Source organism: Cebus imitator, unplaced genomic scaffold, assembly GCF_001604975.1.
Source record: "Cebus imitator isolate Cc_AM_T3 unplaced genomic scaffold, Cebus_imitator-1.0 Scaffold37, whole genome shotgun sequence".
NCBI classification, from domain to species: domain Eukaryota; kingdom Metazoa; phylum Chordata; class Mammalia; order Primates; family Cebidae; genus Cebus; species Cebus imitator.
Genome location: NW_016107352.1, coordinates 5,114,800 through 5,140,518, shown reverse-complemented (window position 1 = coordinate 5,140,518; position 25,719 = coordinate 5,114,800). Strand labels below are relative to the sequence as shown.

The following is a 25,719-nucleotide window of genomic DNA, read 5'->3' as shown; positions in this document are numbered from 1 at the left end:
GTTCAACCAATTCTCCTGTGTCAGCCTCCCAAGCAGCTGGGACTACAGGTGCACACCACTCCGCCAGGCTAATTTGTTTTTAGTAGAGACCAGGTTTCACCACGTTAGCCAGGCTGGTCTCAAACTTCCGACCTCAGGTGATCTACCCACCTTGGCCTCCCAAAGTGCTGGGATTACAGGCATGAGCCACCGCGCCTGGCCTATTTTTACTCTTTCCAAGTATTCAGACTAAATGATTTTTAAGAAAAATTTTAGGCCAGGTGTGGTGGCTCATGCCTGTAATCCCAGCACTTTGAGACACCGAGGCGGGTAGATCACCTGAGGTCGGAAGTTCGAAACCGGCCTGGCCAACATGGTGAAACTTGGTCTCTACTAAAAACACAAAAATTAGCCAGATGTGGTGGTATCTGTAGTCCCAGCTACTCAGGGGGCTGAAGCAGGAAAATCACTTGAACCTAGGAGGTAGAGGTTGCAGTGAGCTGAGATCACCCAAGCCTGGGTACAGAGATTCTGTCTCTTAAAAAAAAAAAAAAAAAAAAAAAAGGTAAGATAGTACATAGTAAAGGTCTAAACTCTCCGTTATACTTAATTCATACTTGTAAAAACCTTGTATGATTATCTAATTTTAGGCTGTGACAAGTCTAAAGTATTATGCATGTTAGTACATATTTTATATCTGATTTATGAAAAAGTTTCAAGATGTGTTATTTGTAAAATTTTGGAAATTCAAAAAATAGTTAATTATACTTGAAGTTACTTATTTTTTAAACTGACCATTGGAAACTATTGCCAATTCAGGTCAAGAAGTTAAGAGGAAACTTCCAAAAAGAAGTTTCCTTACTTTAAGAGCACTTTCTACCCACTAAAAAGCAGCAGCATGCTACTTTATTTGCAACCATGAGGAGAGTCAGCCTAGAAAAAAAATCACTTTTAGCTTATGAAAGTGGATCTTTATAATGTGAAAACTCATAACGATTAATGATAAAGTTAATAAAACACTTACTTAAAAATTAAAACATTCATTCTGAATAAAAAATTTTTAATAAAACACATTTGAAAATCAAAACATTCATTCTATATAACATTTAAATTGTCAGGGCAGAATTCAGTCATTAAATTTCAGGTAGAGGCTGAGATGTATTATAAGGTATTTATTTTCACATCTCTCCTATAAAATTTTGGATTCAAAGCTGGTATTTAGCGATAATAAAATTTTAAAACAGGTGAGCAAAAATCAGCAATTTATTTTTCAAGTGATTCCTTACAGCTTAATAATATAATAATATTCTAATTTCTTTAGAGTTTTTATAGAAATCATGTCATGGAATAGAATAGAGAAAAATACAGTCGCATGTTGATTAACAGTAGGGATACCATCTGAGAAATGTGTTGTTAGGCAATTTCGTTGTTGTGTGAACATCACAGAGTGTACTTACACAAACCAAGATGGTATAGCCTACTACATACCTGGGCTACATGGTATAGCCTATTGCTCCTAGGATATAAACCTTTAAAGCAAGCCTGTCTAACCCACAGCCCAGGAAAGCTTTGAATGTGGCCCAACAGAAATGTGTAAACTTTCTTAAAACATTGCGAGATTTTGAAGAAGGGACTTTTTAAAAACTTTTTTTATTTTTTAGCTCATCAGCTATCATTAGTGTATCGTGTGTGGCACAAGACAATCCTTCCAATGTGGCCCAGGGAAGACAAAAGATTGGACACCTCCACTTTATAGCAAGTTACTGTACTGAATACTGCAGGTAACTGTAACACAATGATAAGTATTTGTGTACCTAAACACAGAAAAGGTAAAGTTAAAAATACAGTATTAAATCTTATGGGGCCACCATCATATATGCAGTCAATTGTTAACATTAATGTCATTACGCAATGCATGACTGAATATGAATTTAAAGAAGTCACTGCGAGGAGGTGAAAATATTAATATATTCTGCATGTTAAGAACATGGTTATTGTATCATATTTTTTTTTGCTTAGAGACCTTTTTATTGATTACTATGCTACAGTGGATGATTAGGATTATCAAATAAGCAATATGACGTCAGTGTGGGTTTTAACGTACAGTTATGAGTTTAACATATAAATTTTTAATATGGCTCTGAAAATGAAGTAAAATATATTTATGCATGTCATGCAACGCTAAATAAAATTGTATGCCCTAAATTTGAGATTGTCCTATAAATAATAGGAAATGTTTTATTGATGGCTGCAAGGAAAATAAGTTTATTTAAACATTAAAAATCAGGATTCAGGCCAGGCTCACGCTTGTAACCCCAGCACTTTGGGAGCCCAACGCAGTCAGATCACTTGAGGTCAGGACTTTGAGACCAGCTTGGCCACTGGGGCAAAACCCTGTCTCTACAAAAAATACAAAAATTAGCTGGTATAATGGCATGTGGCTGTAATCCCAGCTACTTGGGAGGCTGAGGCACGAAAACCACTTGAACCCAGGAGGTGGAGGTTGCAGTGAACCAAGGTTGTGCTACTGCACTCCAGCCTGAGTAACAGAGAAAGAGATTCTTATCTCAAAAAAAAAAAAAAGGAAAATTAAGATTTAAACATTTCTTTCAAATCAGCAAACCGACACTATGCTCTTTGTAGCTATTAATCTGTTGCATTTTAATATCTATATACAAAGCAATAACATTATCCAGTTTATAAGAAATCCTAGCTATTTTTCCCTTGAAGTCATTTTGTCTAAAAAAATTTCTCAGTTCTCTAGATTACATTTAAATCCCACCCCCCGCCCCAAAAAAAAAAACAAAAAAACAAAACAAACAAACAAAAAAACAAAACGAGAGACACAGGGTCTCTATGTAGCCCAGGCTTGCTTCAAACTCCTGGGCTCAAAGGATCCTCCTATCTCAGCCTCCTGAGTAGCTGGAGCTATAGTGCTTACTCTTTTTTTTTTTTTTAAGTAAATATAGCTATGTTGTAACAATTTTATTTTGATTTTTTAAAAATGAGTCTCTTGATTTTTAATCAGGGCTTTGGGGTCATGGGGGATTAGTCAATGTCACAGTCATAATGACGCACTTATTCAGGGAAAACTTTAATTTTCTTTGTCTTCTTCAAAAACAGCTGCTGGAACACCTCAAATTAAGCAATGTTCATCTAAAACACCTTTACTGAAACTTGATTCCTTGGGCCAAAGGAAGGTCCTTACTGTAGCTGATAGTACAAGTAGACCTTCTCATGTACTGTTTCCAGGCATCACTGCTAGACTCCCTGCCACCACCAGTGTGCTTTTCTCCTCCAAAGGCACCTCCAATCTCAGCCCCACTTGTTGGAATGTTGACGTTTACAATGCCACAGTCTGATCCTTTAGGTCTGAGCCAGTGCAAGATTCTGCCCAGATCTTTGGTAAAGATGCTACTTGAAAGTCCCTGTTTTACTTCATTATTCCATGCAAAGACCTCTTCTTCATTGTTGAATTTAAAGACATAAAGAATCGGAGCAAAAGTCTGTGTGTGTGCAATGGATGCATTGTGGCCAAGACCTGTCACAATTGTCGGTTCTACATAATTTCCAGGGCGATCCATAACCTTGTCCTCATAGACCACTGTGCCACCTTCTTTCTTTGCTTCTTCCACTGCTCCAAGAAACATGCTCACTGCCTGCTTAGTGTGGAGTGGCCCACAGAGAACATTAGAGTCCCATGGGTTCCCAACTTGGATCTGTGCATAGGCCTTTTTAAGTCTGTTTACAACCTCATCATGGATGCTTTCATGCACAAACAGTTACCTCGCAGTGGTACACCTCTGGCCAGCTGTTCCCACAGCAGCGAAGAGAGCTGATGGAACAACTAAGTTGAGGTCTGCATCTTCAAAGGCAATAATGGCATTATTTCCTCCAAGTTCCAACAAACTTCTCCCAAACCTCTCCTGCACCATCAGAGCCACCTGTTTTCCCACCTGAGTGCTCCCAGTGAAGGACAGCAGGTTCACTCGTTCATCTTTGGCCATTGCTGTGCCACTATCTGCTCACCACAAGTCAAGGAACAAACTGCACCAGGCAGCCTGTTGTCCTCCAGAACCTTGGCTATTATCTTTGTGACAGCCACACTAATCAGGGAAGTTATTGGAGCTCCTTTCCAGAGGCAGACATTTCCACAGATCAAGGCGATGGTGTTGTTCCAGCCATACGCTGCCACAGGGAAACTGAATGCAGGGATGATTCCAACCAGGCCTACAGGATTCCACTGCTCAATCAGTGCATGGCAAGGTCTTTCAGAAGGCAAGATAGGTCCTCCAATCATCCGTGATAAACCAACAGCATAGTCACAGATATCCACATACTCCTGAACTACTCCCACACCTTCCACTAAGATTTTCCCCATCTCCAAAGACACCAAGCTTCCTAGTACTTGGATCTCCCGCAAGTCATCGCCAATCTGTCTTACTATTTCTCCTTGTTCTGGAGCAGGAATATCTGCCCAGATTTTCCATGCTTCTCTTGCTTTTACAGTGTCTTCATAGTCTGCAACACTGGCCTGACGGACTCTTGCTACAGGCTCGTTGTTAGCAGGACAGTAAGTGATAATCACCTCTCCCCAGCCTCCCCAGCTTCCATTATACACACCCTCATTTTCCTCTCGGAGGCCCAGCTCTTTCAGCCACGCATACTGGGGCTGATTGATCAGGAGAGTGGACATGAAGGCGGCAGGCCTGCTCCAAGGATCAGGGAGCTTGTTGGCCTTTGCAGTGTGCACACACAGCATATGGGGGAGGCGCCACATACTGAGCCTAGAACTTGGGGTAGAGCTTACTCTTTAAGGATTAAAAATATTCATGATGGATGAAAAGCAGGCCAATATTTTTTATACAACTTTCTGCCATCTTAAAAAAAAAAAGGAATTATACCTACTAATAACACTGTGAACTTGCTATACAGGACTGTAGAAGAGATTTCCTCAGAGCATGCATTTTCCTCATCCTGGGTTAATTTCAGCCCTTAGCCCATTCAACAAACTAGCCTCTCTCAGTTCCTTTGCTCCTTATCTCCAGTAGTCTACACCTCCAAGACTTTAGCTACTCCTTTCACAGCCATACTCGAAACTGTCCTCCTTCCAAAGAGCTAGTGTCTAACCCCATGTAGCCTTCCAAAAATCTCAATTTCTTATAGTTTTCACAATCTCACAGTGTCTTCACCCCTATTATTTTTACTTATCAGTCTTATCCTGTCTTCATTTTTCATTTCTATCCAAATAAGATCCCAAGGGTCAAGTGAATCACTCTCTTGCCAATATAGTTAATTATCTTGCCCTGCTGTCCTTTATTCTACCTTTTGATAAAATAATATTAACCAGTAATCTTCCCATGTTTCTCTCCTTCCTCGGTGCCCATGGGTAACACCCCCCATGGGCACCGAGGAAGGAGAACTGTCCAGACCCCCAGGCACAAGCAGTGCCTGAAGAGTATCTTAGTTTATAGTATTATTGCTCAGCGGTTTCCTTTATATAATCCTGCATAATCACATATTAGTTTATAGAATTAGTGCTTGAAGTATAACTTACTGCTTATATATAGTTTACATAATCATACTTAATACTTATATCTACTTAGTTCTATATAATCTTTGTGTATAATCATATAGGTATTGTAGTCAGAGCTGTACTGACACATTTAGTGCTGATTTATATAATCCTTCCATATAACCATATAGTAGTATGTAGTAGGAGGAATGCCTAGAACAGTCACACAGCAGAAGCAGTAGATGGGAAAACAGCCAGACCAGAACAAGAACCAAAGAACCAGGCGTCCCTGCCTGAAAGGGCATATGCTGTGTGGCAGGCTTGGAGCAAGTGCCTCTCCTACTGATAAAGGAGTTGTAGTATCCTGTGGAAAGTAGGCCTCGGGCCTGAGATCCTGGAAGTAACCAAGGGAGAAGAACCCCTCTGGGAGGGAGAAGAACCCCTCTGGTGTGACCAGTCACGGCGGCTATACACCCTGTCAGTCTTTTCTCACTTCTGTGTTGGCTCAAATCATCCTCCCATAAATATCTTAAGAGCATAAGCCTGTCAGCTCCCACTACATTAAGCTTACAGTATCCTCCTATTAGAAATCCTTTGAAGTCTCCAGCCCTCAGATAAGAAGTGTTGCACATGATACCTGTTGCATACAGCCCACCTCCTTGCCTCGGTGGCCTAATGGGGGTGGACCCCTCTTCTGTATACGACCCTCTACTACTGCGCACAGCCCACCTCTCCGCCCAAGTGATGTAATGGGGTGGCCCCCTCACTTGTAACTCATGTGATTATGTACGCCCTATTACTAAGCCTATAGATGATGACCTCACTCATGACCCTGCCCCCTGCTTGTACCTAATAAATACAGATGCTCTTGGGCATGTGAGGGGCTGCCACTGATCTCCACTCACAGGTGGTATGGCTCCCCAAGTCCAGATGCTGTTCACCAGTTCTTCAGTGTCCTGTCTCTTTACTTCTCGGATCCTGCACCTCAACACAGCATAAGGGATACCCCATGACCCTGTGGGGCCTCCACAGCCCTACATTTCTCCTCTTCTCCATATGCTCTTCCTACAAGCTCCCTGTTACTTCTCAACAGGAGTTATAAAATGAGAAATCCCTCAGCCTTTGGTCATTGAACCTTAAACAACCTGTATACGGCATCCTTTCCTCTGGCAAACGTGGAGGTGTGCACCCTTGTATCTAAAGCTAAATAAACCTGTGCTCTGGATCCCATTCCCTCCTATTTCTAGAAGTTTTGCTTCATTCCCTTCTCTCTGCATCTTTAACCTCTTTCTGTGGGTTTCTTCCAATCAGCATTTAAACATGCTTAAATGAATCCCATGTTGAAAAGAAAAATAAAGCAACACAAAGCTCCTGGTTCCAGATTTGCCTCCTCGTATGAATATCATTTCCTCTTTATATAGTCAAATTTCTTGAAAAAAGTATTTATAATTGATGACTTCATTTCCTCAACCCACTCTGAATTTCTAATCTAACTGCTATTGGCTATCCATACAACCAGTGAAGACCTTCTCCTATTCCTAAAATCAGTGTGTCCTTTTTAGTTCTTATTTGGCTGGATCTGAAACATGGAGCACTGCACAATTGACCTCTCTTCCCTCATCCATGTGAATACATATTATGTTGGTGCAAAAGTGATTTGCGGTTTTTGTCATACAGATCTTTCTCCTACATCTCTCGACAATTCTCCTCAGCCTCCTTTAAGCCACCTCTTTCTGTTCTTACTCTGAACAATTCCATCTACTCCATCAAATGTCATTTATTTCAAACATACATTATATTCCTCCCTTGAGCTTTGGACTCATATCCTATTGCCCAAGGGACATCTGTACCTAAGTATCTTGATTTCAACTTGCTCCAAAATAAACGCAAATACTCTTCCGATGTTGTTTCTAATTAACACACTTAAAATTAACTAGTTTCCCAAACTAAATATGTGTGTGCTATCTTTGACTTTTCCATCTTCTCCAACCCCTTTATCTACTTAATCATGACTTAATCATTAAATTTTGTCCTATTCTCTAATGTATCCACATTTCTCTAGCCCCTCTGCTACTAACTTTGGTAAGGATACCATCACGTCTTGCCTCCTTACAGCAGGCTTCTATCTGATATCCCTACTATCACTCTTGATCCGCATTTTTAAAACACAAATCTGTCAAAATCCATCCATATCCCTGCCTTACAAGATGAATCTCCCTAAATTCTTAGCATGATTTCTAAGTCTTTCCTGAGTTAGCTTATTGCTTAGCTTTCTAGCCTCCACTCTTTCCTCACTTGCTCTCTCATGCTGTCTTCCAGGCATAATAATGTGCTATGCTCTCTACCCTCTGGGCCCACTGCATATGCTGCTTCCTGCCTGGAACTTGTTTTTGACTGTACCTCCTCTGAGAAACCTCTCATCCCTGCAACCAGATTAGGAATCCTTCTTGTATATAACCATTTGTTCTTCCCTATGTTATAACTGCCTGTTTACTTGTCTATATTCTAAATTAGAATGTAAACTCCCCAAGAGCAGAGACAACTTTGAACCTGCTCAATCTCCATGAGGGAAGAGATTTATATAACTTCTTGAGAGTTATGTCTCTAGTTCCTAGGATAACTCCTGGCATACAGGGAGCATGTAATAAATACTTGCTGAATGAATGAGCTTACTTCATATTGTAGTTGTAAAAATTAAAGTAACATGGGAAAAGAAACTAATTTATAGCAAGCACTTATATATATACATACTATTTGTTACCAAAATTAAAATCTAGCTGTGTGCTGTAATAAACTTGTGTATTAGGTTACTGTAGACAAGATGGCTCGATGTGTTGGCTTACCATGTGATGAATTATTAGAGACACAATTAGAGGAAAAGGTATGGCCAAGTAGAACAGAAGACTGAAATCTAAGAGTGTCATATTTGACAGTATTTCTCTACTTTTCACCTTTAGATAGTAGATACAAAAATATCTATACCAAACAAAACAAAAAGCTGAAAATCTAGCAATGAGAGCAGCGAGAGAATGATGAATGAAGAAATCTTTCCAACAGTAGCCTTTCTTTAGTCTGGGTAAAGACTATTTTGACTCAAGGGTGGGATACTCAGTTTGTCTCTAGTGCACCAGAAACATAAAGATATTACATTTTCCCCTTTTGCTTTTCATCAAAGGTTGGCTTTTCCTTAAAATATATCAAACTACAACAAACACAATAACTAACCTCTAAATAACTGAGTACAGTGTGTCCTGATCTACTATACAGCTAAGACGCTATAAATCCTATAAACTTGGTGTTTAATTCTTTGCAGCAATGGACAATGGCTCTAAAATCATGAACCATGGTACCAGGTTTATTTGTGGGCATAAAACACTATTTGTTCCCTTTTACCCATGTTAATAAAAACAGCAGCTTCTAACTAAACTTATTCATTTTACTATTTATAATAAAGGTCACTTTTTTTGGTGGAGGACTAATACAAAAACAAGAAAATCAAATTGATCAGTAAGTAGTCTACTGTATCTTTCAGTAAAGTGGACCAAAGTAATTTGAACGACCTTAAAAAAACACAATAACAGTTTAACTAAAACACTTAACCTACTCTAAAAAATTTTATTATTTTGTACTTTGTTTGTATGGTATTGATACAAGTTCTGTAAAAGTTCAAATTTACTGCTTCTATTACTGCTCTTTGACCAAATAATGTTAACTACTTTTCTAATAGCTTGACTTGGGCCCAAATGTGCCTTACGAAAAGCTGGAAAATAAATCCTAGGTCACAGGTTGAGCATCCCAAATCTGAAAACTGAAATCCAAAAGGCTTCAAAATCTGAAACTTTCTGAATGCTAAGATGATATTCAAAGGAAATGCTCATTGGAGCATTTTGGATTTCAGAATAGGGCTCAGTCTCAAAGTACGTAATATAAATATTTGAAAATCTGAAAATATTTGAAACACTTCTGGTCCCAAGCCATTTTGGATAAGGTATACTCAACTTGCAATTCTAATATAACCCATTATTCAATTCCAGTAAAAGAAAAGGAACAACTGTTTAAAGCAGTCATAAAAAAAAGTTTGGTTTTTGTCACCTTTACTTTATTCTTTAATAGTTTACCATACCAATGTCAATCCTACATTAACTCACACATTAATAAATTCATTCACTAATTCACCAAGGACTATTTCAGGTATAATTCTTCCCAGGCCATATTTCATATCATAGTCCTTGCTGTTAGACAGCTCAATGAAAGTATTTGGGGACTGAAACAAAAAGGAGTCTCCTTCAATTAGAGATCTTTTAATCTAGTTTTCAAAAGACAAAATGCTGTGATAAAATCTGAACTAAAAATCAGTAATCTATAAATTGTCTAGCATAAAACCTCTCAAACTGGGTTTTCAGAAAAATAATACTGAATAAATGTGTGAATAGATTTAAGAAAGTCAACATCACTTCAGAGAATTAAGACTTCCTGCAAAAAGAGTTTTGGATATAAATACAATTATGCATTTAACTCAACAATTCACTGAAATACCTAATCAAAAAACAAAAAAAGAATACTTAGGTACATGATCCTGAAATAACTAGATAATTTCTACCAAATGATAGGAGCAAAATAAAGGTATAAAAGTTATAAACATATTGGAGAAAATGAAATGGAATTTTCTTACCCAAAGATGACTTTACAATTGATTTAATTCCTGCATAAACCAACGATCCTTTGTTGCCTGGAGATTTCTGATCCATATCTTCTGTATATTGCTTCATAAGTATTTAAATGCATAGGAAATACTAGTGATGATGCGTAATAAAATATTTCAAAGCTAAACTTATTTTTATTTGGAGCCAATTCATAATAGGTGTCAGTGCAAATAAAGAGGTTCTACTCTACTGCAGAGATACTTTTCTTCCTCCTCCAGAATCTACAAAGTGGTATTTCAAGTTCAAGGGTTTAGAGCAATTTTACTTCATAATGTTAGTATTATGTAACTTGTATTTATATATAAGCCATTCAACCTATTTATAGACTGACCTTTCAGCAAACTTCAAGAATACTTTTACCTGATTCACCTCACAAAATTCACAATGCAAAGGATATAGTGCAGAGTATACCAGAGTGACTTGAGCTGTGGATCTTCATTTCCAGCTAAAACGTGGTTTCTCCACACCTGCTCTGTATCAAGTCCATACCTCGATAAAGCCCGAAGGCGCATCTTCGTTGCTATATCTTTTTCTAAAGAATTATCATTTTCTTCTTCTGTACATTCATACAAATGACGACCACAGGCCCACATTAAAGATGTAATTGGGCTCCAGGCAAGAGATATCCTTTCAAAAACAGTGAAGTCAGACATTGTTCGGTTGGAAGTTACAACTATCATTCGATTTTGACTTGTTGGATGCCATGCAAAGGAAGCAATGTAATTGTCACAAGGTTGTACACTTCTTTCAATTATTGTGGGCTCAGTTTCATCCCCAATGGGAGTGGGTGTATGCTGCATATCATATAATCTAATAATATTACTATCCCTTGTTAAAGTGGCAAGTAGTCCAGTCCTAGTGGGACACCAGGCTACTTTTGTTAAGGGTTTTGGTTGCTCAGTCAAAGTCAAAACTGGCTTCTCAAATTTTCTAAGATCCCATATTGCAACCTGACCTTCATAGAAGGAAGCAACACGATCATGGAAATATGGGTCTACTGTCACACCCTGAACAGCTTTTGTATTTACAAACATCTTTTGGCTTGTATTCCGAAGATCGAATATAGCTAGGTTACGATGCATACCAGCAAGGAGAAGTTTCTGGTCTCGTGGAAGCCAACAAAGAGAGAGACAAGCGTCATTCTGTCCTAACTCATAAAGAGGTTTTGTTACTAATAATGTTGTTTCAGTTTCACCTGCTGAAAGTCTCACTTTTTCCATGGGAACTATATCAGGAGTGTATTTGCTGCAGATATCCCATATTAGCACTGAAAAGTCAGCTCTGTGCTTATCTAAACCAGCAGCAAGCCAGTTACTATCCAGTGGATTCCAGGCAAGAGTATTACACTGTCTTGCATGTTTTGGAACAAACTCTTTTCCTATCAAATCTTTGAATTTTGAGTTATGATCTTGGCCAAGACTTGTAAGTACAACTCGACCATTTGCTTGTCCAACTGCCAGCAGACATTCAGGATCATAATTGAGATACCAGGCAACACATTTCATATAGGGTGTATCTGAATTTATTGACAGTAACGTAGCTGCAGAGTCTTCAGATAAACGTAAAGATCCAGCTTTGAGTTCTGAATTCACAGTAGATTCCACATGATAAAGACTTAGTTCTGAGTCACAAACAACAAATCTATCAACCTGGTGTGGTGCCCACAAAATATCTGGTTTGGTACCGCTCATGTTTACTGATGTGCTCAAAGGGTCCACTCAGGTCCATTCACTGAAAATATTTAAAAATAAAAAAAATTTAAAATACCAACAAAATATAATTCTTACATTGAATAAACTATTTAGAAAGTCAAAAAATTCTCTATTCAAGAAACTTCTTTTTCAGATTTGTATTTCTTCTATCTGCTATGAATTCAAGAAAATATTTATTGAAAAAAGGGAGAAAGAACAACCACTTTCAATAAAATGAGCCAGTAGGAATCTGAGACTCCCATCCTGGCTGTATTTCCCATGATCAATTATCTTAATTGCACTATTGCTAGAACCTTCAGTTTAACTTCAGGGTTATAACAACTTCAGTGTGGTAAGCAAATTATTAAGTGTTATGCCTTTGAAGGGGGGAAAACTTAAAAGCATTATGAATCATGTTCCTAAGCAATAGTTTAAAGCAGCACTGCCCCAATAAAACTTTCTGCAGTGGCAGAAATGTTCTATGTTCATGCTGTCCAATATGGTAACCACCAGCCACATGTAGCTACTGAGCACTAGAAATGTGGCTAGTTCAAATTTTAAACCTTAATTTTAACTAATTTCAATATAAATAACCATATGTGGCCATTGTAATGAACACTATAGATTTAAAGTACAATGCCATACTAAGAGCTTTATTCAGTTTTCAGTAATAAGCAGCAGCCTTGAACGGCAGAATAAACACTGGAATGTACTGAGCAAACCTGAGTTCTAGTCCTAGCTCTGCCTATATTAGTTATATGCCTCAGAAAAGTCATTGTGTGTGGGGAACCCCTTTGTTTTCTCATATACATAATGTAAGAGTTGCTTTAGATTAGTATTTCCCAAACCTCAGTCATGTAGCAACCTGTGCCATTAATATTTTGCTTTAAACTGACTCATTTTTAAAATCTGAAAATTGACTTTAATCTCTTCATAAGGTCCATGAATCATGGTATGCTATGCTAATTGTATTTTTTAACATACACTGAAATATATAACTATTAAAAACGTTTGTGTTTTATCTACGAAGCATCTTATGACCAGTGATACGCACATACATTTGGAGAAACTGAATTAAGTGATCATTAGAGGCTCTTTCAGTTTTCGGTTCTGCAAACTTTGAATAAGTGTTAAAGTAGAATTTTGAAAAAAGTAAATATTCTAGCATTAGATGCACAAACTAAATATAGCTATAGTTTAAAATGGTGTTTCAATAACTAAGGTTAACCACAAAAATTTAAATGCCTATTTCTAACTGAGGCTGGCAAAAGGAATAGTTTAGATTCAAAATAAGTGAACATACTTAAAATCTTCATTGCAATTAGTATCTGTACAACTAGTTTGTCAGTTCTCATAGCATAAAGCTATGGTTCACTTATCTCCCTATCCTTAGTGCTACATATAGAGCCTGGCATAGACTTCTAATAGACATACTAAATAGTTCAACTCAAACATAATTGCTTTTCTTTTTAATCTTGCAAGAGTTTCAGTTAGGAATTACCAGTCTAAAATTTCGTAGACTCATATAATTTAGACCAGGGGTCCCCAACCTCCAGGGCCACAGAGCAGTCCAGGTCCCTGGCCTGTTAGGAACCAGGCACACAGCAGGAGGTGAGCAGCAGGTAAGGGAGCAAAGAAGTTTCCCCTGTATTTACAGCCATTCCCTATCTCTGGCACTGCTGCCAGAGCTCTGCCTCCTGTCAGATCAGCAGCAGCATTAGTTTCTCACAGGAGGGCAAACCCTATTGTGAACTGTGCATGCAGGGGTTCTAAGTTTGTATGCTCCTTATGAGAATCTAATGACTGATGATCTGTCACTGTCTCCTACCACCCCTATGTGGGACCATCTAGTTGCAGGAAAACAAGCTCAGGGCTCCCACTGATTCTATATTATGGTGAGTTGTATAATTATTTCATTATATAGTACAATGTAAATAATAGAAATAAAGTCCACCATAAATGTAATGCGCTTGAATCATTCTGAAACCATGCCCACATCCCCTGTCAGTGAGAAAATTGTCTTCCATGAAACCAGTCCCTAGTGCCAAAAAGGTTGGGGACTACTAATTTAAAAATTTTTATACTGGTTTTATTTCCTTCTTTGGTATTTCTCAAGCCCAGGATCAATCATTTCAATTATATTCTTACTAGCACCCTCAATGTCTTGACTTCCTTGCCACTTTGGGTTTGCCTTTCCCCAATCCCAGATCAACCCAATTATTTACCATCTTGTCTCCTCACTCAGGCTTCTAAGTGCTATGACACGGAGCATAGTCTCAAGCCTCTGAAAACCGATTTCAGGAAATCAAGGTATACAACATATCTGGTATGTGGTGCTGGCTCAGCTTTTCTTTTAGTCATCTTTCCCCCATCCTTCAGAAATTCTGCTTTATAGGCTATAAGAGTAATAATTCTTTTACAATAAAAACTTGACCAGGCTATCCTTCCTTGCTTAAAATCCTCTAATGGTCTCCAGCTGCTCTTAGTATAGCGTTAAAAATCTTCAATCTAACCTATAAAACCCTACATGCTTTTGGTCTCTGCCTACTGCACACGCCTCGTGTGTGGAGTAGCAGATATTCTTGCTATCCTTTTATATAGTCCTTTTCACTTCCTAGAGTATACCCTCCTCCCCCATCACCATACCTCTGCAAATGATGCTTCCTCTTGTTAGAGCATACTTCTCTGCCTTCTGGGTAGGGAAGGCAGTTAACACCTGCTGATCCTTGACATCAACCACTCTCTATTTCCTCCTTAGTCCAGGTCAGGTTAGTCAGACACACACTGTCATTAAGTGGTATTCTTTCCCCTGAATCGTGTCTCTTCTACTGCATTATACACTCCATGAGAGCAGGTGAAGTATTTTTTTGTGTTCCATTGTACCTCTAGTCCCCAGCACAGTGCTAGGTACTTAGTAGGAAGTTAATAAATATTTGTTAAATAAATGTATGTGCTGAATGGTCCCTCTGACACTTCTCACAATTGCTATCTCCAAGTTTTACCTATTTCCTTGTGCTTCCACTTCTACTCTTCCTAGCAGAGGTTGGCTCCAGCCAAGATTATAGTGTCTTCTATCCTAACTGGTTCTAATGATGGGCAAGAGCCCCAAAGTAAGCCATCCTAACAGAGGATTACTCTAACATACTGTCTGTCATTTATTCTGTAACTATTGATTGGGCACCTTTTATGTTCTAGGCATTGTTATAAAGCTGGGAACACAGCAGTGAACATGAAGAGATGAAGTGTCTGGTCTAAAGAAAACTAGCTCTGTAGTGATAAAATTAAGTGAAACCTTAAAGAGAGTTTAAACATTTAAGTATGAGGAGGAAGAGAGGGACCTCATGTAATAGGAAGCAGCTATGACAGCAAAGAAAAGGAACAGATACTGCCAAGTAAGGGTTCACACTTGCACCCTCACAAACAAAGGAAACCTCTTAATTGAAGACATCATGAGATCTGGCCCATTTTCCCATCTCAATGAAAAATCAATGTTTAAATAAACAAATTTTTTATCTACGCTTTCGTTCCACAATCCTATTCTTTATACCAATGGTCTATGGTGAGCAATCTTGATGGCACATAGAAAAATCCATCTTACAAAGTTTTAGCGTAATTTTTAAAACTTTAATTTACATGACTCTCAATGGAGAATCATCAGCATTTCTTGATGTTATGCACCTAAAATATTTATACTGCCATTCACAAAATCTGATGACAGTAATTTATACAGAATCACAGAACTTGAGAGAAAAAGACTAGCAAATTCTTCTCATTTCATGTAGGAGTAAAGTGAAGACCAGATGTTTTGATGCTTGTCCAAGGTCTGTCAACTTCCATCCTACATTACTGCAAAGAGAAAGGATCAGCTACACAATATGCAAGATGAGGTGCAAAATAAAAATGCAGGGCCCTTATTTAAAAATTATTATTATTATTTGAGACGGAGTTTGGCTCTTGTCGCTCAGGCTAGAGTGCAGTGGTGCAATCTCGGCTCACTGCAACCTCTGCCTCCTGGGTTCAAGCGATTCTCCTGCCTCAGCCTCCTGAGTAGCTGGGACTACAAAAGCCCACCACCACCACACCCGGCTAATTTTTTGTATTTTTAGTAGAGACAGAGTTTCACCATGTTGAGCAGGCTGGTCTTGAACTCCTGACTTCAGGTGATCGGCCTGTCTCAGTCTCCCAAAGTGGTGGGATTACAGGCACGAGCCACCATGCCCAGCCGAAAAATTTTTTAAAATGTCAGGACACTGATAGCAGACTGGCCATTAAAGTAAGTTCTAGCCATTCTAAATGCTGGGCTCTGTGCTACTGCACGGGTTGCACATCAGAAGACTAGCCCTGTATAGAGAGCTGCATCTATGTCTACACTTTTAAGAGATGTATTTTTTTCACCATCTAACACACAGTATAAACAGTTCCTTGCTTGTGAACATACATCACTAAGAATTTGGTGTTAACAAAACAATCTAGAGTCAGAAATCCTACAGACACTCCCTAGCTCAGATTCTAACAAATCTTGCAATTACTCCAAAACCATGAAACGGAGATAAAATCTATCCCATTTCCATCTCACAAAGTTGTGACAATCAACTGAAATGAGCTCTTCATATCACACAGATGTTAGTATCACTACCATTCCCTTAATGAGCCCTGAAAGTTAATGTTTTTTCCAAATGCTGGAGACATTACAAAATTAGGCGTTGAAGGAGTGCGGTATGCAATAATTACAGCTTATATTTATATCCTCACCTTCAAGTTTAACAAGTCTCACTTCCCATCAGTGGTTTCTCAGCAAAGGAAAGCATTGCTGATTCTGTGTTCATTCACCAGAATATCTGGAACAGCACTGTCCAAAAGAAGTATACTGTGAGCCATATGATTTAAAAATTCCTAGTAGCCACATTTAAAAAGTAAAAATGGGTGGAATTAAGTTTAAAAATACATTTTATTTAGCCAACATATCAAGACCATTATTCTTTCAATATGTAATCAACATAAAAATTATCAGTGAGGGTTTATATATATATTTTTTGGCACCGTGTCTGAGAAATCGAATGTGTATTTTACACTTACAGAACCTCTCAATCCATAAGGCTACTGGACGGTGAAGTCCAACACACTACAATACTACTAAGTGTACAAAGTATCCAATCACATACTTTTTGATGTTGTCTTTTACTTTTCTTACCGTGGCAAATTACAACGAGGGCGGCTAAAGAGAAATTTCCACCATCAGCATCTTCAAGGAGATGCACTGCACATATCCAAATTACCCTTAAAATATACAAAAGACCTGCAAAAGCAGTCATTTGCTAAGCAATTCAGCAAAGTCCACAACATGTGTGAGGGTTTCATTCATCCGAAGAAAACAGAGCTCACCGGGAGATAGGCCGTTTAAGTAGTACAGTATTTAATAGGGTACAACTGGAACAGGGCACGTTGCAATTCCGGGTAAAGCAGGAATCTGAGTGCGACTCTCCCGCTCCAGGCACCTGACTGAACCTCAGCGGAAAGGCTAGGCCACCGCTCCCTACAAGCCTGCCGCGGCAAAGGCTGCAGCGTAGCCCCCTGCGTCCCGAGGAGGTCCCCGCGCGCCTCGCGGCCGCCCGCAACCCCCTGTAGCTCCCTGTGAGGCCCAGCCGGCCGCCAGGCACGATGACCCCACAGCGCGTAACGCACTCCCCGCCGAGACGCCCAGGCCTTTCAACTAGGCTATCTTGGGCCCTTCGCTGCACTCGCAGCGCTCCCGAGAGCGGAGGCGCAGCCCGAGTCGCACTCACTGACCTGAGGTGGCAGCGCCGCCGCCGCCGCACAGCCGCTTCCGGTCAGGACGCCGCCCCTCCCGCCGCAGGAGCCCGGACGCGGGCAAGATGGCGGCCGCGGCTGCGCGGCTGGTGACCTGCACCACTGGGCTGGGGCCCAAGACCCCACTACCACGCCGCGGGGACGCGCAGCCGAGCCTCGGCCTTGGAAGGGGAGTTTCCCGCCGCGAGCCCCGCCCTTCCCCGTTCGGGAGGCGCCCCGCCTCGTGGCGGGGTTACTGGCCAGGAGGCCCCGCCTTCCGCAGGCCCCGCCCATGGGTCTGCAGGCCGGATCCCCGGGTTCCTTGGCTGGGACTGCCTCTCAGAACCACCTCTGTCGTTTTCAAGTAAGGTCACACACTCTACGTCACTGGGTCGATTTTAATTTCTATTAAACATATTTTTGCGAACGATGTAGTAGGAGATGAAAGGTATTTGGTTAATGATTTATTCACTCATTTAGTTATTCCACAAACTTGTCTTGAGCACCTGTTATGTTCCCAGCACTATGCCGGAATGCCTAGGAGACAGGAGTGAGGTAAAAAGACACGGTACCGCGTGGAAACAGGCAAGGAGAGCGATGGCTTGGTACGGCTAACACAGTGCTACACGGGAGGGACGCTCGCTCAGTGTCCGGCGTCAGCAAAGCTTCCTTAAGGACCACTAGGCTGAGACGAGAAGGATGAGTATGGGATTAGCCAGGACAGAGAACAGTGCAGTGAGAGCTGAAAGAAAAGAGCCTTCAGGACTGAGGAAGAGCAAGTGCTAGGTAGGAGAAGACATAGCAGTGAGGAGGCAGTAGGTATGGATAAGTGGGCAGAGGAAGCGGGGAGAGACTAAGATGCTGACACAAAGGGTTTGGAAACCAGTTTAGTGAGTTCGGATAGACTTTTTCCTAAAGGCAGTGGTAGAGTCATCGAAAGTTTTTAATCAGGCAAGTGGTATGATCAGTTTTCGTGCAGAGAGCTGGAGAGATGGAATATCAGAATGAGGAATGATGGAAAGGCAGGTTACCAGTGGCATGGAGAGTGGGCATGGAGAGAAGTGGGTGACCTGGGGAATATTTAGAAAGTGGGATGAATAGAGCTTGGTGATTGACCAAGTGAATGACAGTGAAAGAGGATTCCAGGATTTTTGTTACCAAACCTGAGTGAATGGTGCTGCCTCAGGTGTCACACGTCTGAGCCCGAGGCAGTCTTCAGATGTCTGACAGTCTTTGCTTGTCTGTTCATGCTTAAACGTGGGTGGTCTTGGGCTTTTGGGGGTGATGGCTATAAACAGCATAATGAGCTTTAGTCCTGATGATCTTCATGGCAGTTGGTTTTGGTAAGATGATGAGTTTGGGAAGAGTATTGCCTTTCCAAACCTGCCATTAGAAGAGTGTAGGCTGAAGAAAGTGCTACATTACCGAGGGGAGACATGGCAGTATTTGTCACTTCAAACGCCATCTTGCCAATCTTTTCAATGGTTTTGGCCCTGGCCTCAAACTCCCACAAAACCTCAGATCAATACAAATCTTTTCCTTATTCACTCCTATTATACATAGTTGAGGACAACTTTTCTGTTTGCACTCAGGAGCTGACACTGCCTCCTACTTCAGAAAGAAAAACCTGTTACGTAGAATTTCCACAGCCTCCCACTACTTCCTCCTTCCCTTCTCCAACATCTTGATTCTCTCCCATTCTTATCTTCTTTTAGGTAACAAAAAGTAAAAGGAGGAACCCTGTATATTTCTCCTCTTCTGAGACTTTGCACCATCAATTGCTCCACTTCCAAGTATCTTAGCTTCTCCATTTCTACTGGCTCTCAACACATACTCAAGTCATTCCAATTTTCTCTTCAAAGCAGAGGACCATATTTGCTTTCTGTAATTCCATGTCCTCCTGTCTCCCTTGAATTCACTCCATTCAGTCCTTCCTGCCCAGCATGCCACCAAAACTGCCACTTGTCAAGGTCACATATGACCTCCATGCTGCCAGTTTCAAAGGCCAAAGCTTCACCCTTGCAACTTTTGTTTTTCTTGTCTAGTTCCTCTCTCATGAAATATCTCATTCACTTGGTTTCATATCATCACTTTCTTCTGGTTTGTCTTTTGTCTCTGTGACTTCACTGTCCCTTAAACATCACAAGTATGCTCTTGCCTCAGAGCTTCTTCACTAGCTATTCCCTCTGCCTGGAATGCAGAAATCTACATGACTCATACTCTCCCTTCACTCAGGACTCTACTCACTTGTCACTGACTACCTATAAATTAGCTCCTTTGTTACTGTCTTCATGATATTTACCACAACTTCACATATGTTGCCATCTCTTTACTTTCCTATAGTTGTCTACTTCTAGACTGTGTCTTCTCCTTATCCCCAGTTTTCATTGTTTTTTTTTTGTTTTGTTTTGTTTTTTCTTTTTAGTAAGAAGAAATAACTCTACATTCAAATTTGAGCAGGGCATTTGGTGACCCACTTAGACGTGACATTCCTTGGCCTCCCTTTCAGCCAGGTAAGGCTACATAAAAAAGTTATAGATGTGAGTAGAACTGGATCATGTCCCTTAAAATGAAAGCTCCTTGATATACACTTTCTCTTCCCTCTTCCTGCTGTCTGGCAAATGGCAAAAAGAGATACAGACTGGAAATGGAAGCCATGTATTAACGAAGGCAAAGCTGTTCACACTAGCCTAAGTCCCAAACTAATCTCAGGGAGCTGGGGCATCTTCTCCCTTGGATCAATCACAGACTTCTGGACCATTATGTAAGAGAAAATAAACTTTGTTCTTTAAAAAATCATTGTTTGTTTGGCCCTGTTAGAGCAGCTTAGCTAATTCCCTAACTAAAACAGAGGAGATCTGTCTACTTTATTTTCTGCTTAATCCCCAGGATGAGTACCTGGTCAATAAAAATTTGTTGAATAAATCCTAAATCAACATCTTTCTCTAGTCTACATCCCCCTCCAGCTAATGTTCTTGTTTCAACTTCCTTTTCCACTCAAACTTTGTGAAAGTATATATTTTTTCATATTGCCACCAGTTCCTCTAAAGCCCCTAACAGGAATAAGTGACACTATTCTCAATCTTTTTGGAAACTGATTCCCCTTCTCCACTAAAGCAATATCCTTGTGGGTAGCAATATTTTAGTGTAGAACTTTGAATTTTCTTGAGCACCTGTTGCATAGGTATCCAAAAAACATTTAGTGGGCTGGGTGAGTGCTTTGTATCTTTTGGAAACAGTAAACCGTAGCAGGGAACTTGACAGACTGCTCTGAGATGACACTAGTTGCCTTTACTAAACATGTGTTTTACAGTAGATCCTAAAGCTGCTGTATTTCAGTCTCAGTATTTTGTTTTAAATTTAAACTTTTGTATCCCTAATGGGTTGTTTGTTTTTTTTTTTTTTTTTTTTTTTTTTTTTTTGAGATGGAGATTCTCTCTGTCGCCTAGGCTGGATTGCAGTGATGCAGTCTCGACTCACTGCAACCTCTGCCTCCCGAGTTCAAGTAATTCTACTGCCTTAGCCTCCCAAGTAACTGGGATTATAGGCATGTGCCACCACGCCCAGCTACTTTTTGTATTTTCAGTAGAGACAGTGTTTTACCTTGTTGGCCAGGCTGGTCTCAAACTCCTGACCTCTAGTCATCCGCCTGCCTTAGCCTCCCAAAGTGTTGAGATTACAGGAAGGAGCCACCGCACCTGGCCAGGATGTTCTTTTTAAGCTTCTTCATTTATGTTGTAGTTATCAGGACAGGATTTTTGTTACAGTTTTAAAACAAAAAGGATAGTAGTTGAAGGACAGCCAATTTATTCCTTATTTACAGCTGCTCCTGGCAGCAATTCAGTTACTACAGTACTGGAACATTTTGCGGAGTCTGTGACTGGCTAATCCCAATTCTTTTTATTTCCACATGAACAAAATCACTCTGTACCTGAGAGCAAGTTTCACTTTTAGATGGAGGCTGAGGAGGTATCAAGCTGAAATGAAGGCGTTGTAAACATGTGCCATGGCTTAGGAAATCTTTTCACAAAGGTTGAATATCAGAAGATCTGGGATATCTTAAAATAGTGGCTTTCAAAATGTTTTCTAGCATATACCCAAATAAATTTCTAAAATCAGTACACTTCTTCATAAATTTTGGGATTAACATTGTCAAAATAAATTTACATAGTTGTCAAGTATATGATTTCTAATATTTTTTAAATCTTTAAATTGTAAACAAAACAGGGCTAGGTGTGGTGGCTCATGCTTATAATCCCAGCACTTTAGGAGGCTGAGGCTGGTGGGTCACCTGAGGTCAGAAGTTCAAGACTAGCCTGACCAACATGGTGAAACCACATCTCTATTAAAAAATACAAGCAAAATATTAGCAAGGCATGGCGGTACACACTTGTAGTCCCAGCTACTCAGGAGGCAGGAAACTCACTTGAACCCGGGAGGCGGAGATTGCAGTGAGCCAAGACTGTGATACTGTACTCCAGCCTAGGCAACAGAGAGACACCCTGTCTCAAAAAAACAAAAAAGGTTTGGAAAAATTTGACAAAGCATATCTTGTGAATTCAGATTTACTTCAGTACCAAGAATTATGTTTAAATAGGACAAAGAAGATTTTTTTTTTAAACTTTTAAGTTCATGGGTACATGTGCAGGTTTGCTATATATGTAAACCTGTTATGGGGGTTTGTTGTACAGATTATTTAGTTACCCAGGGATTAAGCCTAGTTCCTGTTAGTTATTTTTCCTGATTCTTTTCCTCCTCCCCTCCACTCCTGGTAGGCCCCAATGTCTGTTGTTTCCCTCTATGTGTCCATGTGTTCTCATCTTTTAGCTTCCACTTATAAATGAGAACATGCAATATTTTGTTTTTTGTTCCTGCATTAGTTTGCTAAGGATAATGACCTCCAGGTCCATCCATGTTCCTGCAAAGGACATGATCTCATTCATTTTTATGGCTGCATAGTATTCCACGGTGTATATTTAGCACATTTCCTTTATCCAGTCTATCATTGATGCGTGCTTAGGTTGATTCCTTGTCTTTGTTATTATGAATAGTACCACAATAAACATACATGTGCATGTGTCTTTATAATAGAATGATTTATATTCCTTTGGATATATATCCAGTAATAGGATTGCTGGGTCAAATGATAGTTCTGTTTTCAGGTCTTTGAGGAATCGCTACACTGTTTTCCACCATTGATGAACTAACTTATACTCTCATTAACAGTGTATAAGTATTCCTTTTTCTTGGCAACCTTGCCAGCATCTGTTATTTTTTGACTTTTCAATAATGGCCATTCTAACTAGTATGAGATGGTATCTCGTTGTGGTTTTGATTTGCATTTTTCTAATGATCAGTGATGAGCTTTTTTTTCATTTGCTTGTTGGCCACATGTATGTCTTCTTTTGAAAAGTGTCTGTTCATGACCTTTGCCTACTTTTTAATAGGATTTTGTTTTTGCTCATAAATTTGTTTCAGTTCCTTGTAGATGCTGGATATTAGACCTTTATCAGTTGCATAGTTTGCAAAATTTTTCTCCCTTTCTGTAGGTTGTCTGTTTACTCTGTTGATAGTTTCTTTTGCTGAGCAGAAGCTCTTTAGTTTAATTAAATCCCATTTGTCAATGTTTGCTTTTGTTGCAGCTGTTTTTGGTGTCTTTGTCATGAAATCTTTGTCCGTTCCTACATCCAGAATGGTATTGCCTAGGTTGTCTTCCAGGGTTTTTATAGTATTGAATTTTACATTTAAGTCTTTGATCCATCTTGAGTTAATTTTTGTATGTGGTATAAGGAAGGGATCCAGTTTCAATCTTCTGCATATAGCTAGCCAGTTATCCCAGCATCATTTATAGCATAGGGAGTCCCTTCCCCTTTGCTTATTTTTGTCAGCCTTGTTAAAGATCATATGGTTGTAGGTGTACAGCCTTATTTCTGGGCTCTCTATTCTGTTCCATTGGTCAATGTGTCTGTGTTTGTACCTGTACCTTTCTGTTTTGGTTACTGTAGCCCTATAGTGTGGTTTGGAGTCATGTAGTGTGATGCCTCCAGCTTTGTTCTTTTTGCTTAGGAGTGCTTTGGCTATTCAGGCTCTTTTTTGGTTCCATATGAATTTTAAAATAGTTTTTTCTAGTTCTGCGAAGAGTGCCTTTGGTAGTTTGATAGAAATAACATTGAATCTCTAAATTGCTTTGGGCAGTATGGTCATTTTAACAATATTGATTCTTCCTATCCATGAGCATGGAACATTTTTTTCATTTGTTTGTGTCATCTCTGATTTCTTTGAGCTGTGTTTTGTAGTTCTCCTTGTAGAGATCTTTCACCTTCTTGGTTAGCTGTATTCCTAGGTATTTTACTCTTTTTTTTTTTTCCGGCAATTGTAAATGGGATTGTGTTTGTGATTTGGCTCTTGGCTTGACTGCTGTTGGTATATAGAAATGCTGTTGATTTTTGTGCATTAATTCTGTATCCTGAGACTTTGCTGAAGTTATTTATAAGCTGAAGGAGCTTTTGGGTAAAGACTATGGGGTTTTCTACCTATAGGATCGTGTCATCTGCAAACAGGGTTAGTTTGACATCTCTTCCTATTTGGATGCCCTTTCTTTCTTTCTCTTGCCTGATTGCTCTAGCTAAGACTTCCAATACCATGTTGAATAGGAGTGATGATGGAGGGCATCTTGTCTTGTGCTGATTTTCAAGAGAAATGCTTCCAGCTTTTGCCCATTCAGTATGATGTTGGCTTTGGGTTTGTCATAGATGGCTGTTATTATTTTGAAGTATGTTCATTCCATACCTAGTTTATTGAGAGGTTTTTTTTTTTTTTTTTTAACATGAAGTGGTGTTGAATTTTATCGAAAGCTTTTCTGCATCTATTGAGATAATCATGTGGTTTTTGGTCTTTAGTTCTATTTTTGAGGCAAATCACATTTATTGATTTGCATATGTTGAACCAACCTTGCATTGCAGAGATAAAACCTGCTTGATCATGGTAGATAAGCTTTTGATGTTCTTCTGGATTTAGTTTGCCAGTATTTTGTTGAAAATTTTTGCATCAAGGTTCATCAAAGATATTGACCTGAAGTTTTCTTTTTTTATTGTGTCTCTGCCAGGTTTTGGTATCAGGATGATGCTAGCTTCATGGAATGAGTTAGGAAGGAGTCCCTCTGCCTCAATTTTTTTGAATGGTTTCAAGTAGAAATGGTACCAGCTCTAGTAGAATTCATCTATGAATCTGTCTGGTCCTGGGCTTTGATTTTTATTTTTTTAATTGGTAGTCTGCTACTAATTCCATTTCAGAGCTTGTTATTGGTCTATTCAGGGAATCAACTTCTTCCTGGCCTAGTCTTGCGATGGTGTATGTGTCCATGTATTTATCTATTTCTTTTAGGTTTTCTAGCTTATGTACATAGAAGTGTACATAATATTCTCTGATGGTTATTTGTATTTCTGTGGAGTCAATGGTAATGTCCTGTTCGTTGTTTCTAATTGTGCTTATTTGGATCTTCTCTTTTTCTTTTTTATTAGTCTAGCTAGTGGTATATTTTATTAATTTTAAAAAAACAATCTCCTGGATTCACTGATCTTTTGAATGGTTTTTTTGTGTCTTAATCTCATTTAGCTCATCTCTGATTTTGGTTATTTCTTGTCTTCTGTTAGCTTTGGGGTCAGTTTGCTCTTTGTTCTCCAGTTCTTTTAGTTGTAGATGTTAGGTTGTTAAATTGAGATATTTCTAACTTTTTAATTTGGGGATTTGGTGCTATAAATTTTCCTCTTAACACTGCCTTATCTGTGTCCCAGAGATTCTGGTACATTGTATCTTTGTTCTTTTTTTTTCCCCCCATTTACTTATTTTATTGCATTTTAGGTTTTGGGGTACATGTGAAGAACATGCAAAATTGTTGCATAGGTACACACGTGGCAGTGTGATTTGCTGCCTTTCTCCCCATCACCTACATCTGGCATTTCTCCCCTTGCTATCTCTCCCCAGCTCCCCACCCCCCACCGTCCCTCCCCTATTTCCCCCCAACTGACCCCAGTGTGTAGTGCTC

The 25,719-nt window shown here is 39.5% G+C and overlaps 3 protein-coding genes across 11 annotated transcripts in view; 1 reads left to right on the top strand and 2 right to left on the bottom strand.

The window, feature by feature from the left end:
- The window catches only part of MIOS (meiosis regulator for oocyte development), a 41,752-nt gene extending 23,885 nt beyond the window's left edge, over window positions 1–17,867 (bottom strand). Inside the window, exons 1-4 of one of the 4 annotated variants that reach the window (XM_017525195.2) lie at window positions 17,676–17,813; window positions 16,641–16,737; window positions 10,595–11,928; window positions 10,167–10,265 (exon numbers count right to left, since the gene is read on the bottom strand). In XM_017525195.2, the coding sequence (XP_017380684.1) occupies window positions 10,167–10,265; window positions 10,595–11,888 (1,393 nt within the window). In that variant the 5' untranslated portion in view covers window positions 11,889–11,928; window positions 16,641–16,737; window positions 17,676–17,813. The other 3 variants (XM_017525197.2, XM_017525196.2, XM_037737297.1) reach the window with 3 other exon arrangements.
- On the bottom strand, window positions 2,938–5,510 carry LOC108301874 (alpha-aminoadipic semialdehyde dehydrogenase-like). Its single transcript, XM_037737298.1, is given in 2 exon segments — window positions 2,938–4,006; window positions 4,009–5,510. Coding segments are annotated over 2 exon segments (1,611 nt in total). The 5' UTR covers window positions 4,760–5,510; the 3' UTR covers window positions 2,938–3,146.
- COL28A1 (collagen type XXVIII alpha 1 chain) overlaps window positions 17,731–25,719 on the top strand; it is a 207,356-nt gene continuing 199,367 nt past the window's right edge. For 4 of the 6 annotated variants that reach the window (XM_037737295.1, XM_037737294.1, XM_037737293.1 and 1 more), the window contains exon 1: window positions 17,731–18,039. In XM_037737295.1, coding sequence (XP_037593223.1) covers window positions 17,762–18,039 — 278 coding nt within the window. In that variant the 5' untranslated portion in view covers window positions 17,731–17,761. Of the gene's footprint in view, window positions 18,040–20,100; window positions 20,189–25,719 lie in introns of all 6 variants that reach the window. The other 2 variants (XM_017525188.2, XM_017525186.2) reach the window with 2 other exon arrangements.